We start from the raw sequence: 19,507 nt of genomic DNA on the forward strand, positions 1-19,507 counted from the left end.
TCATCTCGGTTTGTAAATGATCCTCATGCACTTAAAGAATGAAAACAAATCTATATTATGTTGATAAATCCTCCAAAATCACTTCCTGCTGTGTTTCTTTCTCGTTCGATTCATGTCGCTGTGTAGTTTGGGTAAAACGGGGGGAGGTCGGCAGTTTTCGAAGTGTGGGGGGGTTAAAAATCCTGCAGTTGGGGGGGTCAGGGGGACTCTTTGTCCCAGAAACACTCAGCATGTTTCAAAATCACCGCAAGTTGTTTTCTTTCTTTTTCTAGTTCAAACAAAATGTTGAAATCAAAAACTGAAAAAGAATCGATCCGGAACGGATTGGAAATCACGCTTGTCATGCTCGTTGATCTTCTGCAGGTTGGATTATCAGGATTTTTTGCTCCCACGCATTGAAAACTGTCAGATTATCTGTCATTTTCAGTCTGGTGTTTTATCATTCAGCTCAGAGGAGGAGGAGGAGGAGGAGGAGGAGAGGAAATGACTTGCAGTTATGGATGAATAGACAGCCAGGCAGCCAGTCTGTATATATAATGGATTTCCACTCCTCTTCCTCCTCCTCGTCCTCTTCCTCCTCCAGTGACGTGCAGAGAGCGGTAGAGTAGAAGAAGAGGAAGCAGGATTTTCTTTCCATCTTTTCTTTTTCTTTCTCTCTCTGTGATCCTTCTGTTTTCCACTGTGTAATATTGTGCAGGTCATTTGCATTGACTGGGAAAACGCTTTCTACACTGTATTCCATAATAAAGTTTTGAATGTACATACAAATCCAGGAGGAGCTTTGTCTGGTGTTTGCAGAAAGATTCAACATCAAGGTCCAGTTATTTGCATTTTTAAACTCCTCCCTTATGATTACATATTTATGGAACTATTTTAAGTGTAAAATATTTTTAAATCGATGGAGGAACCGAGGAGCTGAAATATTAGTAAGAACTTGAGTTGTTTTTCTTTGGTACTTGATTTTAATTATGTCTACAATGATGATTTCAAGAGCATGCATCAATATCCAAAGAACATGTTTTTCAAACATTAGAAAAGTCTGTTGGGAGATAAAATGTCATGCAGCACATTCAACAAATTTAGTAAAAAAAAAACAAACCAGCAAAACAATCACTTCATGTCAGATGAATAGAATAGAATAGCGTGATATACGGCTTAATAATGGCTTTGCAGTTATGTCTGAGACATAATGAAATCACAGGTGCTGCTCCCTTTGTGCAATGCAAAGTATAAAGAAATACATTGTGAGGCAACGTGAAACGAGGTTGCATGTGGTGGAGATTAAAACACTAATAATGGTAATTTACTGATCTGGTTACCCAAGTCTGAATCCAGAGTTTCAAATGTCAATGAAGGATAATTGCAATGAGGAAAGGTGCAAAGCTTATTTAAATAATTTTAATACGTTTACAATGTGACGATAATAGCTCTTATAAAAGTCAAATCAAACGTGTTAAAAATACAACTTTTTTCTTTTTTAATCGGACGTCGAGGTACGTGGTGACGTCATCGTATAATCAAAACACGCCCACCACTTCCGGTCCCCCCATTTCCGGTCCCCCACTTCCGGTTCTTCATATCTCGAGTGTCAATCCAAGGTGAGTACAGCTTACACAAATACACCCAAAAGGCACTATTTAAGGCTGTTTTTCGGCTTTTTAAGCACAGACCCACACTAGAACACGTCTTCAGATGCAGGTGTGGGAGTGACACGGCGCAATATAATAGTCATTTAGGAGGCTATTGCGACAGACGTGCAAACATGTTAGCATTCGCAGCGGTGGTCATAATGTTAGTTATTTTATTAGAATCAATACAAATGAGTGACTTATGTCTTCATTCTACTTTAGGCCAAGTAGGATAACTCTAGTCATTTTAACTCGGAAGTATTTATGATTAGTGGATGATTTGAGAATAGGTAGCATGAGCTGCTCCCGGCTAACGCTACCTAGCATGAAGCGGCTGCAGCAGCAGCCTGTTCAACTGTGAGGCTTCATCATGAAGTAACGTGCTTTACTTTGAAGGAAGCGTTTAACTTTGATTATAAAGGTTTGTGCTTGATTAGGAGGGAAATGCAAACGTTTTGCAGTCGTATCAATGTCCAAGGTGAAACTAACATGATTTGGACTTTCAACATATTCATGTAGAGATATATACAATGTCACGGTTTATATTATTGTCACTGTAATTATTGGTTTTTTTATACTTATAATTTTGTCCACTGCTGCAGCAACAAAGCAAAGTGTTAATTTGTCTCCCAATGTGGGGAAAATATAGGATTTTCTTTCTAAAAAAAACAACTTGCTGCTTTTAAATCAGGCTATAAAACATGACTTGCTCAGGCTTTCTAATAAACAATAGTTTACTTATTCTATTAACTTTATCATGATACAGTTTAGAATTTATGCTTTCCTGACTCACTGAGTAGTAATGTCTTTCTTAATCTAAATAGTTTTTTCCCCGTGAATTGTCTTGTGTCTGAATGCTGCTGCATCAATAAACTTGTCCTGGTTAAAAAGATGTGGTGCACATTAACTGGTCTGCACTCGATTGAAACCGTTTTTTGTTGTTGAATTGAGCGATTTAATGCTCTATGGGTTTATAGGAGAACTTTTGGGAAATATTTCACTGTATTTTGCATCAAAAGGTTTCATTAACATTGGCTTTATGTTGAAGTTTGGTTGCAATTGTTTGGTGTTGCAAAAATACAGGCATTTCAATCACATATACTTGACACCATATCAAAAAAAGTTAATAACAAAACGGTTATGGTGACAGTATTTCAAGATAGAATTGGGCTGCATGTGGCCCGATTGAGAATGTGTGTCATACTTCTGATCTGTGTTAAGTTGTCAGGATAAGCTACTGCAAAGTATTCCGTTTGCACACAAATCACTGTCTTCATCGGGCATAAAAATAGATAGAAAACCTCCAGTTGAAGTCTGTAATTGAAGAGATCCTACGTTAAGGATGAGAGTAGCACCACGGTTCCCCGTGTCCTCTTGTGTTTCAGATGGCTCTCCACCGGTTGTTCCAGCTGTCGTCGCTGCTGCGCTCCGCCGTGGGCGTTAGCCTCCGCAGGAACATGGGCCTGTCCGCCGTCCTCTTCAACAAGGCCAAGGACCTGGACCCGGTCCAGAAGCTGTTCCTGGACAAGATCCGCGACTACAACACCAAGAGCAAGCAAGTCCTCTTCCACACAGCCGCCGTAGAGCCTCGGCGTGACAGCAGACCTGCTCACGTCCGTCTCCCTGACTCCTCGCAGGTCGTCTGGCGGCATCGTGGATGCCGGCCCCACCTACCAGAAGAACGTGAGCGATGAGGTGACCAAGCTGCAGAGACTATTCGGAGGAGGAGACATGGTCAAGTTCCCCGAGATCAAGTTCACAGGTGGGTTGAAACGCGTGGCGCTGGATTCCTGAAGCATCACGTCATCATTCATGTCCCGTTTCTCTGTTTTCTTTCCAGAGCCCAAGTTTGACGAAGGAGCAAAGTGAACGGCATCGCGATTCCTCTACATGGCCCAGATCTGTCGTATTTAATAATTAAAAAAAACCTGTGACAAACTGAAGCTGCTTCTCATTGCTGCCAAACTTCAGCTCGTGCACTGGGGACTCGGTCTCACTCCTGTTTGCTCCTTTTATTGGTTAAAAAACATTGTCATTTCATTTTTAAGTCCTTAAATTTGGGGTTTTAAAGACTTTTTTTTTTTTACATTTGAGCCACTCAAATAATTCAAATTATTACCCTGATGGAAGCCACTGTGGAGACGCGAAAGGTGATATCCTGGGAAGAAGGAACGATTGAAGAAAACTGTTCAGAAATTTAATGTTTTCATTTCAAACGTTAAACTGTGGTTCACCGTTCCAAACAGCAGGTGGCGGTGTTTCACCCAATGTAACGTTTAACAACGAAACGGAAAATACAACTTTAATTTAGCACCCTTCAGCCAGCAGATTTGTGGTTTTAATTGACTTAATGACAGAGTTGATCAGTTTTAGCTGTTGGATTTGTTTTTGGGACAAACAATTCATGGAGACGCTCCAACAGAAAAAAGTCTAAACTGTTGGTGTGGATGTTGCTGTAATCTATACACGAGAATGATTACACACGGATGTAAGATAAAGAAAGAGAGGTTACATTCAGTGTTGGTGTTTGTTTATTCATTCATCTGATCCAGACCAGTGAGTTGAGAGGACCTGGAGAAACGACAGGATCACAGCTGGTGAGTAAATCTTTTTTGTTTGTTAAATCTCTCGCTTTTCTGTGCTCGTTTTAGTGTCTGTTCAGATTTATCTTGGCGGCAGTTATATTTATTTATTGATTTCTTTAGCCTTTGTGGTTGTTTTGTATGTTTTGATGCTCCTGCATCTATTTATGACTGGGATTTTTGTGTTTGTGTGAACATTGTGCCTGGAGCTGCTTTTCTGCACGTTAATGACACTTTTCTTCCACTGACTTGTTGTTTTACATCTGTTTATTGTAGTTTTGTGGTTATGAGGTGTATTTTTATATACTGTTTAACCTGAAGCTGTTTTCTTTTTATCTATAAACAGACCGGAGACACGGACAAAGACCAGAACCCACTCATCGAGTGGAAGAAGAAGAAGGGCAAGGATGGACACTTCAGAGGTGAGCTGTGGTTCCCCGCGGTGACGAATATGCCAGGTGTTTTAATCAGCTTGCAGTAGCAGCTGAGGGGGAGTGATGAGGCCACAGGGAGGAAGAGTGGTGGTGTTTGGATCAGTGTGTGAGGGAATGGCGTCGAGGCAGAACCGTATTCAGGATTTCACTTTTTTTGTTTATGTTTTACCAGACAGCTGACCTGACGGATGCCCTCCTTCCAGTTTCTTCACAACAGTTAGAAGTTAATTAAAGACCGAACAAGTCACTTTTTGAGAAATACCTTGGAATGCATAGGAAGAGGCCAGTTTATATTTAGAACAATGCTTTATTGTTCACATATATAAACTATTGTACAGTGAAATTTCAACCCGTCCCAGAGAGCTGCTGGACTCAAAGGTCGTGCTCACCGAGCCACAGTTGGAAAAGATTTATGTAAGTAGAAGGCAAAGATTATGGATCATGGATTGTATAGGCCAAGTGTATAGGTCAAGACCAGCATCCAGGGTCATTTATATTGGATCAAACCAGAAGAAAGGAGGAGATCAGGATGACTTACATTGGATGAGTAGACAGGTGAGGATGGCATCTTAAGGGTCAGACCAGGGTGAAGCATATAGGATGTATATCAGGTGAGGTGAGGATGTCACAAGCATTGTTTATGTAGGATTAAACAAAGAGGATGTACATAGGATCAGATCGGGATGATGGAGGATAAGAACAGTATATAAGATGACACCAGTATATTAACATCATAACAATGTATATAAGACTGAAATAATGGATGAAATGTGGTGTGGTGCAGAAAAGTGGCCCAAGTTTGACATTTAGTTTGAATGAGGTGTTTTTCACGAGTTAAACAAAAGGTCACAATAAAACTACCCCCAAAATCCCACTTTTATTACTGAATACTGTAATTCACTGTCAGGTTCACCGGAGCGACCACACTGACTTTGGCTTCCGGTTATTTCTGCGCATGCGCCACCTGCAGACCCGTCGTTGTTGTGATGTTAGCGTTTTATTTTATAAATAAGTACAAAACACCTGAAACTGAAGAAAAGTCCAAATTTAATCGTCTGGAATCTGTCGGGAGTTGAAGTGAGATTAAAATAGGGAGTGTGTTGGAAGCTTATTCTGTAAACATGACGTTGATTAGCATTGTGCTAACGGGACGAGCTAACATCTCCAGAAAGAACCCCCGTTCATGAAGAAAAAGCACCACAACGGGTAAGAAATGAGAGAAAATGCAAATATATAACGTTTCGAGAGGAGAAAGTTTGATATCTTTGGTTCCGCTCCGCTGACGGTAACGTTAGCGATAGCTGGCTAACATGCTAACGAGGCTAACCAGGTGTGTTGATGAGACATGCTAATTACTTAGCGTAGCTGTAATTACAAATCAAGTGATTAAACTTTTTATTGCATATTTTTATCATAAAGTGTTTTGTTTTATGTAGTACTGAAATGCACCCTTTCAGTTTTTAACAACATATTGCTCATTAGTACTCAGTACACCTGCTTAACTTGATAATTACAGGTAAAAAATATGTTTCAATATCAGTAAAATACATTAAATTCTATCATTTAGACTGAAGCTGTGTTCTGCTTCAACTAAAAGTACAGCTCCTGGGAAAATACTCAAGTAATAGTTCAAAGTTGTAGAATAAGTATGAGTAATAATGAGCTTAATAGCAAACATTAAATCTATCTATATACAATATTTAAGGTATATTTCCCAAATATGTAAAAACGACGCCACAGTTTTGTTTTCTGAAGAAATGTTAATAGGAGTTTTTTAAGTAAACATACCATGTGAATGTCCTCAGGTTTATTGTCGTTATAGCAGCTCAGTAGAGTCACACTGGAAAGTATGGTGTGTTATAATGACAAACTATTACCAAGTACTCTTTATTATCTTTGTTAAAAACGAGTTCATGTGCCACAGGATGTCTAAAACTTGTCTGAAACTGGTCTGAAACTAGTATAAAACTAGTCTGAGACTAATATTAAATCAAGTCTGTGACTAAAGTGTAAAATCAGCCTTCAGCTGGTCTAAAACAAGTATTTCATTGTGTTTACTTGTACTTGACAATATGAAAGGTGAAGATTTGAGGCTGTAACTAATTTCTTTGTTCTTTTTGAACCTCCAGCTGCTGAAACGTCTCCTGATGGACGACCTTGGACACTCCATCAGTGCTGAGCCTACAAAGTCAATAATGAAGTAAGGAAATAAGCTTTTTCTTCTCACATTCTCACTGATGGAGGCATCGACGTCATTCACACTTTAAATGTGACACTTGAAGGTGAATCTCGACTCACAAGCGTGAAATGAGTCTAAAATCAAGCCTAAAGTGTGAAACAAGTGGTTCATTGTTTCACTTGTTGACCTTGATAATAATCAAGGTTAAAGATCATTGGCTGCAACTATTGATCTTCCTTTTTCAAAGTACAACACCAAGACTCCACATTTTACCTTTTTAAAGTGTTTTGATCTTGTTTTTCAACATCTTGTAACAGAATGATGTAACTGCAGACAAACATGTGGTAAACTTATCAATTAATACTTTGATACCTTGATAAATACATGTGGAAATGTAGAATAAAGCAAAAACAAAAGAAAAGGTGCATCAATGAAGACAAAATATCCTTATTCCCAACATATTTGAATTCTTTCCTTTATTTTGAAAGTATTGAAGGATTCATAAAACATTTCAGCATTAATTCTCCTTTGCAGCCTTTAAAACAAACAGAACAGCAATTTGATCAGTTTAGCATTTGAACTTTTTCTTGTGGTTTTGTCAGTTTTTTTCTCTTTCGCTTTTTTAGTAATTGTATTTCTTTTTTCTTCACAGCTGCTGTGACAGAGGAGAAACTCTGCTTTCAGTTTAAAAAGGTAAGAACTGAATATATTGAAAATAGTGTTGATTGTCATTGAAAATACTTTATTTTGTTAAGAATTAAAAAATGTGAAAGTACGTAATTGGCTAAATTCCTGTCGTTTTTCTTTGTCCTGCAGCTTCTTGTGTTGTTATGTTTGTAACGAGCCACCAGGACTGTGTCTCCTCCTTGTGGCACAATCATGTCACTGCATTTATTGACCCGTTTCCACATTTATTTTGGAGGAAACTTTGTTTTTTGTTTTTAAATATATTGTAAATTGTTATTGGAAATACTCTATTTTGACTTTAGGAATTAAATAATGTGAAAGCAAACTATATAATTGACTGAATTCATTATTTCTTGGTCCTGCAGCTTCTTGTGTTGTTATGTTTGTAAGGAGCCACCAGGTGGCGCCACAGAAGATGTGTTTCTGAAAGTGTTGTTTGTGTCCAGGTTGATGGCGCCACCATGTGGTGTGACGGTGGAGCAGCAAACAACGTCCAGCCTTCCCTCCAGAGTGGAACATGTGGTGATGAACTGCAGTCTTCTGTTTGACTCCTCCCACTGTTCCACTCGCCCTCTGGAGGGAAGTGGAACAGTGGGAGGAGTCAAGACAGAAGACTGCAGTTCATCACCACACCCACTGAAGAGCTGCACTTTTTGGGGGTTAATTTTATAAAAAAATTCATAACTTTGTTCAGCATAACCCTCTGTCCTCCCTGGGGAAGGGCTGGACGGGAACCGCCACACCCACCGAAGTGTTTTGCCAGCCCTTCCCCCTCCACCCCTCCTTCTCCACCTGCTTGCCTCCATCTCTCCTCTCTCCCTACCCCCCCCAGAAGACTTTTCCCACCCTGCCCCCCCCAACCTGACCCTCCTGACCTCAGCCTGTAGTCTGAACCCCTCTAGTGAAGTGAACTGGTGTGAGGAGGACTTGAACCTCCGTCAGTCTGCAGCACCAAAGTGTGTCTGACAGACTGAACCACTGCACCACCATGTGTTCTGCTCCTCCTGCTTCTTCTTCAGCTTCTGTCTCTACTTTTTTTTTTTAGCCTCGTTTGTGGCGAATGTAAGGATAAATGGAACCCGAGCAGAATGTCCAGTGTGGCTGGTTGGCTCAGTGAGGAGGACCAGTGCCTTGCATGTGGGAGACCTGGGTTCAAGTCCCAGTGAGGGTGAAACTCCAAGCAGACATAAAAGTTCCTGCAGGTGAGAAAGAGAGTTATATTAACTCTTAATTCAACTTATATGAAAATTTTCAATAAAAGACCCGGACCGGACAACTCCTAATCTCCCTACTCTTCTTTTCTTTTATTAGTCCCTCTTTCTTCCGCCTTGACATTCCTACGGCTTATTTTTAGACTATTTTAGACTCCGCCTCTTCTTAATTATCAGTCCCTCCCTCAAGATTGAGTGTCCTTAACTTATACGATCTAAAGGGGACCTACCCCGCCTCTCCTCAACACTTGATTTTGATGTCAAGGCTCTCTGTTCTCCTGACGGTTCCCTGACCAGGATTTGAACCTCGTCTAGTTGGTACCTAAGCACTCCACGTGCGAAGGTTTATCATGTGAGCTGTCCGGCCACCTGGGATCCTGCAGTCGTTCTCACCTTTATACTCACTGCTTCTACTGAAACACTCAAGCAATAAGTTAAAGACACACAAGTCCTTGAGGAGGAATTGAACCCACGTCTGCTGCACCAAGAGCAGCTTTGTTCCTCACTGAGCTAAAGACCCTGAAGTCAAGTCTTGGACTCCTTCACCTTTATACTGACATGTATTGAAAACTGTTCTACAAAGAGACGAGAAGAATGAATTAAGTACAAGTTCCAATGTCAGATTCCACTTAATACACACTTTAATGGAGAAAGAAACACATAACATAGAACATATAGAAGTAAGGTCTCCACTGACCAGGACTAGAACCACCAACCTTCTACTCCAATGACAGTGGTTCTTCTCACTGAGCTAAACAACTTGGAGGTCTGGACCTCGACGGTTCAGCCTTTGTGCTCAAGGGCTGAGGAAACAAGACCAAACACCTTGGTGTGGAAGACTTCACCTTAACACACCTCACCCCCCCCCCCACACCACACCTCACCCCACCCCCCCACCCCACCTCGCTTCACCTCACCTCACCTCACCCCCCCCCCCACCACACCTCACCTGTGTGTGTGGGGGGGGGGGTGGTGAGGTGGGGTGGGTTGTGTCACCTCACCACACCCCACCTCACCTCACCCCCCACCTCACCTCACTTCACCTCACCACCCCCCCATACCCCACCTCATCCCCCCACCCACCTCACCTCACCCCCCCCCCCCCCCACCACACCTCACCTGTGTGGGGGGGGGGGTGAGGTGGGGTGGGTTGTGTCACCTCACCACACCCCACCTCACCTCACCCCCCACCTCACCTCACTTTACCTCACCTCACCTCACCCCCCCCCCACCACACCTCACCTGTGTGGGGGGGGGGGGTGAGGTGGGGTGGGTTGTGTCACCTCACCACACCACACCTCACCTCACCCCCCCACCCCCCCCAAACACACACACACACACAGGTGAGGTGGGTGGGCGGGGGGGTGGTGAGGTGGGGTGTGGGGGGGTGAGGTGAGGTGAGGTGTGGTGAGGTGGGGTGAGGTGTGTTAAGGTGAAGTCTTCCACACCAAGGTGTTTGGTCTTGTTTCCTCAACCCTTGAGCACAAAGGCTGAACCGTCGAGGTCCAGACCTCCAAGTTGTTTAGCTCAGTGAGAAGAACCACTGTCATTGGAGTAGAAGGTTGGTGGTTCTAGTCCTGGTCAGTGGAGACCTTACTTCTATATGTTCTATGTTATGTGTTTCTTTCTCCATTAAAGTGTGTATTAAGTGGAATCTGACATTGGAACTTGTACTTAATTCATTCTTCTCGTCTCTTTGTAGAACAGTTTTCAATACATGTCAGTATAAAGGTGAAGGAGTCCAAGACTTGACTTCAGGGTCTTTAGCTCAGTGAGGAACAAAGCTGCTCTTGGTGCAGCAGACGTGGGTTCAATTCCTCCTCAAGGACTTGTGTGTCTTTAACTTATTGCTTGAGTGTTTCAGTAGAAGCAGTGAGTATAAAGGTGAGAACGACTGCAGGATCCCAGGTGGCCGGACAGCTCACATGATAAACCTTCGCACGTGGAGTGCTTAGGTACCAACTAGACAAGGTTCAAATCCTGGTCAGGGAACCGTCAGGAGAACAGAGAGCCTTGACATCAAAATCAAGTGTTGAGGAGAGGCGGGGTAGGTCCCCTTTAGATCGTATAAGTTAAGGACACTCAATCTTGAGGGAGGGACTGATAATTAAGAAGAGGCGGAGTCTAAAATAGTCAAAAAATAAGCCGTAGGAATGTCAAGGCGGAAGAAAGAGGGACTAATAAAAGAAAAGAAGAGTAGGGAGATTAGGAGTTGTCCGGTCCGGGGCTTTTATTGAAAATTTTCACATAAGTTGAATTAAGAGTTAATATAACTTTCTTTCTCACCTGCAGGAACTTTTATGTCTGCTTGGAGTTTCACCCTCACTGGGACTTGAACCCAGGTCTCCCACATGCAAGGCACTGGTCCTCCTCACTGAGCCAACCAGCCACACTGGACATTCTGCTCGGGTTCCATTTATCCTTACATTCGCCACAAACGAGGCTAAAAAAAAAAAGTAGAGACAGAAGCTGAAGAAGAAGCAGGAGAAGCAGAACACATGGTGGTGCAGTGGTTCAGTCTGTCAGACACACTTTGGTGCTGCAGACTGACGGAGGTTCAAGTCCTCCTCACACCAGTTCACTTCACTAGAGGGGTTCAGACTACAGGCTGAGGTCAGGAGGGTCAAGTTGGGGGGGGCAGGGTGGGAAAAGTCTTCTGGGGGGGTAGGGAGAGAGGAGAGAGGGAGGCAGGCAGGTGGAGAAGGAGGGGTGGAGGGGGAAGGGCTGGCAAAACACTTCGGTGGGTGTGGCGGTTCCCGTCCAGCCCTTCCCCAGGGAGGACAGAGGGTTATGCTGAACAAAGTTATAATTTTTTTATAAAATTAACCCCCAAAAAGTGCAGCTCTTCAGTGGGTGTGGTCATGAACTGCAGTCTTCTGTCTTGACTCCTCCCACTGTTCCACTCGCCCTCTGGAGGGAAGTGGAACAGTGGGAGGAGTCAAGACAGAAGACTGCAGTTCATCACCACATGTTCCACTCTGGAGGGAAGGCTGGACGTTGTTTGCTGCTCCACCGTCACACCACATGGTGGCGCCATCAACCTGGACACAAACAACACTTTCAGAAACACATCTTCTGTGGCGCCACCTGGTGGCTCCTTACAAACATAACAACACAAGAAGCTGCAGGACCAAGAAATAATGAATTCAGTCAATTATATAGTTTACTTTCACATTATTTAATTCCTAAAGTCAAAATAGAGTATTTCCAATAACAATTTACAATATATTTAAAAACAAAAAACAAAGTTTCCTCCAAAATAAATGTGGAAACGGGTCAATAAATGCAGTGACATGATTGTGCCACAAGGAGGAGACACAGTCCTGGTGGCTCGTTACAAACATAACAACACAAGAAGCTGCAGGACAAAGAAAAACGACAGGAATTTAGCCAATTACGTACTTTCACATTTTTTAATTCTTAACAAAATAAAGTATTTTCAATGACAATCAACACTATTTTCAATATATTCAGTTCTTACCTTTTTAAACTGAAAGCAGAGTTTCTCCTCTGTCACAGCAGCTGTGAAGAAAAAAGAAATACAATTACTAAAAAAGCGAAAGAGAAAAAAACTGACAAAACCACAAGAAAAAGTTCAAATGCTAAACTGATCAAATTGCTGTTCTGTTTGTTTTAAAGGCTGCAAAGGAGAATTAATGCTGAAATGTTTTATGAATCCTTCAATACTTTCAAAATAAAGGAAAGAATTCAAATATGTTGGGAATAAGGATATTTTGTCTTCATTGATGCACCTTTTCTTTTGTTTTTGCTTTATTCTACATTTCCACATGTATTTATCAAGGTATCAAAGTATTAATTGATAAGTTTACCACATGTTTGTCTGCAGTTACATCATTCTGTTACAAGATGTTGAAAAACAAGATCAAAACACTTTAAAAAGGTAAAATGTGGAGTCTTGGTGTTGTACTTTGAAAAAGGAAGATCAATAGTTGCAGCCAATGATCTTTAACCTTGATTATTATCAAGGTCAACAAGTGAAACAATGAACCACTTGTTTCACACTTTAGGCTTGATTTTAGACTCATTTCACGCTTGTGAGTCGAGATTCACCTTCAAGTGTCACATTTAAAGTGTGAATGACGTCGATGCCTCCATCAGTGAGAATGTGAGAAGAAAAAGCTTATTTCCTTACTTCATTATTGACTTTGTAGGCTCAGCACTGATGGAGTGTCCAAGGTCGTCCATCAGGAGACGTTTCAGCAGCTGGAGGTTCAAAAAGAACAAAGAAATTAGTTACAGCCTCAAATCTTCACCTTTCATATTGTCAAGTACAAGTAAACACAATGAAATACTTGTTTTAGACCAGCTGAAGGCTGATTTTACACTTTAGTCTCAGACTTGATTTAATATTAGTCCCAATTTTCACTTATTTTTATGTTACCTTATGTTTTTTTTCGGACCAATTTCTATCTTTTTCCAAAACTTTGTCATTTTCACCCCAATAAGCCTTTTAATAGCCTTACTATAGCCTTACCATCATTTCTGACCCCTTTCCCAATTTTTCATATTTTACCTTATTTTGCCTTACGTTTTTTTTTCTCCGTACTAAATTTCCATCACCTTCCCAAACTTTGTCATTTTAACCCCAATAAGCCTTTTAATAGCCTTACCATCATTTCTGACCCATTTCTATCACTTTCCCAATTTTTCATATTGTCACTTATTTTGCCATACGTTGCCATACGTTTTTTTTTCCGGACTAAATTTCCATCACCCTCCCAAACTTTGTCATTTTCACCTTACTAAGCCTTTTAATAGCCTTACTATAGTCTTATTATCATTTCTGACCCATTTCCATTACTTTCCCAATTTTTCATATTTTGCCATACTTATTTTGCCACGGTTTTTTTTCCGGACTAAATTTCCATCAACCTCCCAAACTTTGTCATTTTCAGCTCTCTTGGCCTTTTAATAGCTTTACTATAGCCTTATCATCATTTCTGACCCATTTCCATCCCTTTCCCAATTTTTCATATTCTACCTTATTTGGCCATACGTTGCCATACGTTTTTTTTTCCGGACTAAATTTCCATCACCCTCCCAAACTTTGTCATTTTCACCCAATAACCTTTTAATAGCCTTACTATAGTCTTACCATCATTTCTGACCCATTTCCATCACTTTCCCAACTTTTCATATTTTCACTTATTTTGCCACACTGTAGCCTCACGGTTTTTTTTCCGGACTAAATTTCCATCAACCTCCCAAACTTTGTCATTTTCACCTCTCTTGGCCTTTTAATAGCCTTACTTTAGCCTTACCATCATTTCTGACCCATTTCCATCACTTTCCCAATTTTTCATATTTTGCCATACGTTTTTTTTTCCGGACTAAATTTCCATCACCCTCCCAAACTTTGTCATTTTCACCCAATAAGCCTTTTAACTGCCTTACTATAGCCTTACCATAATTTCTGACCCATTTCCATCACTTTCCCAATTTTTCATATTGTCACTTATTTTGCCATACTTTGCCTTACGTTTTTTTTCCCGGACTAAATTTCCATCACCCTCCCAAACTTTGTCATTTTCACCTTACTAAGCTTTTTAATAACCTTACTATAGTCTTATTATCATTTCTGACCCATTTCCATCACTTTCCCAATTTTTCATATTTTCACTTATTTTGCCATGGATTACTGTTGCAACAACACATCATCAGTAGGGTAAAACCAACCTGTCTCACGACGTTGTTTGCTGCTCCACCGTCACACCACATGGTGGCGTGATCAGCCTGGACATACAAACAACAGTTTCAGAATAAACACTTGGTTTCCCCAAACAGCCTCTGACAGCCTGTCACTACAAACATAACAACACAATAAGCTGCACGTGAAAGAAAAACTAAATGCATTTAGTCAATAATCTACTTTCAGTTTGTAAATTCTTCATGACAAAATGTCCAATAACAATGCACAGTATTTACATTATATTTACATTAGATTTGGTTCTTTCGCCAGATTTTAAAACTTTAAAATCTGACGCTATATTCTTCTCTGAACAAAACAGAGTCCACTGCCAGTGCTGAGCGCTGATTCAGCTGTTTACGTGTCTTGAAACCATCCCTCCAGAACACCATGACAGACTGACTGGACTTGCAATAACATTAATCATGATATTCTGATTCTGGGGTCATTCTGCGGGAGTTCCATCGATTGTTTTCATCTGTATTTCCGGACGCTGTCACCATCCTCCGCTGTAAAGCCCAACCGATCTTCATTTCTTCCTTGAGTTGGAATTAATTAGAATCGTTTCTTGTTGAAACGCACGAAATTGAATCCTGGCGGCACCACCGACACATTCAATACATATATTTATCAATATAATTATTTGAATTTTCCATTCTGTTTTTTTTTCTTCTTCTATATTTCTATAGAAACGTTACTAAACTCAGCAGACACATCAGGCCCAGCAAAGCATTTGATATTTTGACTCTTCCTCTTCTTGTGGATCATCTGTCACTCATTGTGACTGCATTTGATCCTGGACATGAAGTGATCTAATGCACTTATAAATCAATCTACTGAATAAATGTCAGGTCGAGCCTATTGACAAGCAATCGGTGCAAAATCAACCATCCATCTACAGCAAATACATAAAACAGATAAATCATTGAAGACACACAAAGAAGCCTACCATGCAAATAGTAAACATGTCATATTGAACAAAAGCATCTATCAGTCTATCGATCTATCTCTCTATTCTACAATAATTTCGATCATCACAAATTGCTGCACAGATAAACAAACATCTTAACCTGCTGCCTGACCAGGTGACTTGCGCTTGTTAGCACCACTAGCAGCTAACGTCACCTCAGCATGTGCTGCTCTTCTCTCACTGGATCGCAGTTCCGGTCGCGTGCAGCTCCACTTGCCCGCTGCTCCAGCACCTTCCTCTCAGTCGGACACCTTCCTGGATGTAAACACAACGTGTGTCGGTGATTCTCTCCGGTTTCGCTTTAGCATTTAGCTCGGTAGCCATTTTTACTCGACCGCTCCACTTGGCGTCCTTCGGCGCACGCGTGGATCATTTGCATAATGCACGGGATTGGTTGGCTCGACCTACTCGTCATTAACGCGACGGACCGTTCCAACCAATAAGGTGTCAGAATGGTAGATGTTTGTAATTCTCATCCAATCGCGAAGCGATTTATTAGAATGTCGCTTTGCTGGACGATGAAAAAAAAAAACTAAATTAAAAATGAATAATGAGGCCTTGTTTTTTTTTTTTTTTTTTACATGTTTGGAGTAGGCAGTACAGATAATTGCGTGAAAATTTAGAAGCAATAAAAAATAGGCTGAAAAGTAATAAAACAATAAGAGCTTGAAACATCACATCCTAGATCTGAATGAATGACATATTCCTATTAAATACTTTGTTCTTTACATAGTTGATTGTTCTGACAACAAAATCACACAAAAATTATCAATGGAAATCAAATGTATTAACCCATGGAGGTCTGGATTTGGAGTCACACTCAAAATTAAAGTGGAAAAACACACTACAGGCTGATCCAACTTTGATGTGATGTACTTAAAACAAGTCAAAATTAGGCTCAGTAGTGTGTGTGGCCTCCACGTGCCTGTATGACCTCCCTACAATGCCTGGGCTCCTGATGAGGTGGCGGATGGTCTGAGGGATCTCCTCCCAGACCTGGACTAAAGCATCTGCCAACTCCTGGACAGTCTGTGGTGCTGGTGGATGGAGCAAGATGAAGACATGTTGGTGGAGTGGTTTGAAAAAATAAATATAATTAAAACAAAGTTGTAGCTTTAAAAATAAAGAAGAGCTGGTTTGGTTTGTGTGTTTCTCATTTATTTATGTTTAATGTCAGATGAACGGTATGGTGGTGAAGAAGAAGTTTTATCTATATCAATAGGTCCAAAGCAGCATCTTGTAAAAACGAAAACGCTCTGAATCGGTAAATTAAAGTTTATTCAAGACTTTACTTTGTTGAGGTTGTGTCTGAAAACGTTCTATAAACATCTGGAACAGATTTGTTGTACGAGTTCCAGACCTGTTGAAATTATTTCATAAACAATTTAATGTGTTCAGCGTTTTTCCTGTTTTTCACTGCTAAACACTGCAAATCACTCGTGTTTCGGGGTTTCCTCACTATTACAACGGAAACTGGTAGGAACCATCCATCGCAGTCACTGCAACGCTCCGGACACACTTTACCGGCGCACCACCTCTCCTCCAGCGCCGTGTTAAAGTCAATAAAATCCTAAACACACACTCATGACAGGTAAGAGAGAATATCAGAGCAGCGACACATGTAATCACTAATATCTCGCGGGTGTATGTCAGTAGAGAAGTTTAAAGTGTAACTGACGTCGTACCACACAGCCGTTAGCGTCGGCTAATGTTCGGAGCTAACACGTGAACGCCGCAGACGTTTTCCGAAAAGATAGAAACGTCTATTGTGGCTCTTATTATTCTAAAAACACCTCATTAAAGCCTTTAGTCAATACATTTTAATAAAACTACTTGTGAGGTTTAGTGTATTGACCTTTCTTTTCTAATTATTTTTAATTACATGATACAAACACCTGTAGAGGAATATAAACAAACCAGCCGCTAGGGGGCGTCGAAGATATATATATATATATATATATATATATATATATATATATATACAGTAAAAGCATAAATATTAAATTAAATTAAATAAACACTTCTTCAGGCATGGGGCATGTCCATTAAAATAACAGTTTATACATTTAGTGGCCGGTGAGTCTTGTTTCCCCGTCTTTCAATGTTATTAGAAAGAAAACGGATTTATTTATTTGTTATTACATAGAACATGGCTTCATAGACACAATGAACAGAATTGGAGCTGAATTCATTTTCATTTGGTTTGATTCTCAAGTTTGATCTCGTTTAAAAAGTATTTTCCCATTTTTATGCCACAAAATACGGCAGAACATCGTGGTCCTTTAGATTTTACTGTAAACTTCTTTGCAGTCAATGTGACAACCTGAAGTGTTGCTTGTAATTCCATCATCCGTCCACAAGATGGCGAAAAACTGTCAAGTGAGAAATAGAATAGTGCCATCTTGTGGTCAAAATTAATAACTACTACCGTCGTGTCAACTGACATAGTGACCACAAGAGGACAGTGATTATTGTAAAACACTTCATTAAAGATCAATACATTTTAATAAAACTACTGGTGAGGTTTAGTGTATTGAACTATTTCTCTAATTATTTTTAATAACATGATACAAACATCTGTAGAGGAATATAAGCAAACCAGCCGCTATGGGGCGTCAAAGGTATACATACAGTAAAAGCATGAATATAAAATGAAATTAAATCGTGAAATACAAATACGCTTGTTCAGGTATGGGGCATGTATGTTAAAATAACAGTTTATACATTTAGTGGCTGGTGAGTCTTGTTGTCTCCCAGTCTTTCAGTGTTATTAGGGAACTGTAATACATTGTAAATTTAATATAAGTTTAGATTTAAATAAAAGAAACCAGGGAGCTGAGGTGTCTTTCTCTTCTCTTAGTCTCATGTTTTTATCTTGACATTGTATTTGTCAGGAGGAAAATGTTGGAACTCAATGACTGCTGGAAACGAGGACTTGAAGTCACATGTTTATTTTGTTAAACAGACCAAACAAAGAAAATGGTGGACGTCCAGCTGAGACTGGAACTTTCCCCGAGGACGGTGGAGGAACCTGGACTCCTCCAGGTCCAGTGTTCACCGACCACTGTTAGAGGTGAGTCTACAACCAGACCTGGAACTAGTCTACAACCAGACCTGGAACTAGTCTACAACCAGACCTGGAACTAGTCTACAACCACACCTGGAACTAGTCTACAACCAGTATGAAACTAGTGTAAAATAAGTCAAACTAGTCTAAATATGTGTTTCTCTTGTTGTAATAATAATAATAATAATAATGTTAGAAATATTTTGTTGTAACAATTGATCTTATTTTATTAAACCACAACACCAAAACTCCAGATTTGACCATTTTAAATTGTTTCTTTATCAAAACTAAATGATTATTGAGAGATAGAGTCAAACCTGAAACTAGTAGAATGAGACAATTGGAATTGATACATTTTTTAAATGATGTCATGTTAATGTAAGACGTCCATATAGTTTTATTTATTTTGTATTTATCTGTTTATTTGAGCAGTACACGTTCTGCACAAAAGCAGTGGGCTGAAGCAAGAAGCTTATGAGCTCCGACCCCAAATTCAGTGCAATAAAAAGTTAATTTTACACTGGAACAGAAAGAACCAAAAAGAACTTGTTACATTGCAAATTACTATATTAACACACACACACACACACACACACACACACACACACACACACACACACACACACACACACACACACACACACACACACACACACACACACACACACAAGGTGATCCTACTTCTCCCTCTAATGCATTTCTTCCTCTCTGAATATTTCAAAGTCTTTTGTTTGTATTTATATTTGAACAGGTTGATGTTTGTTCACCATGAACTGTCGGGCTCAAGCTTTCCAGAGTTGAGTTTATGTTTCTGAGTCCTAAAGTTTAATTCCTCACGTGATTCATAACGACCAGAACGATCTGGAACCTTCTTTGTATTTGGTCGGTAACAATCTGTCACCTGCTTTATAGAACATCTGTACTTTATAGAACATCTGTACTTTATAGAACATCTGTACTTTATAGAACATCTGTACTTTATATAATATCTGTACTTTATAGAACATCTGTACTTTATAGAACATCTGTACTGTTGGAACTC

General features: G+C 40.2%; 1 protein-coding gene across 1 annotated transcript; it reads left to right on the top strand.

Moving 5' to 3' along the window:
• The first annotated feature begins 1,472 nt into the window (after nt 1-1,472).
• atp5pf (ATP synthase peripheral stalk subunit F6) lies at nt 1,473-3,571 on the top strand. The gene is made up of 4 exons (XM_080519976.1): nt 1,473-1,598; nt 3,014-3,183; nt 3,266-3,390; nt 3,469-3,571. The coding sequence occupies exons 2-4, from the start codon at nt 3,014-3,016 to the stop codon at nt 3,495-3,497; spliced, it is 324 nt and encodes a 107-aa protein (XP_080376102.1). The 5' UTR covers nt 1,473-1,598; the 3' UTR covers nt 3,498-3,571.
• Nucleotides 3,572-19,507: the final 15,936 nt, after the last annotated feature.

This window comes from Blennius ocellaris, assembly GCF_963422515.1.
Source record: "Blennius ocellaris genome assembly, chromosome: 24".
Taxonomy (NCBI): Eukaryota; Metazoa; Chordata; class Actinopteri; order Blenniiformes; family Blenniidae; genus Blennius; species Blennius ocellaris.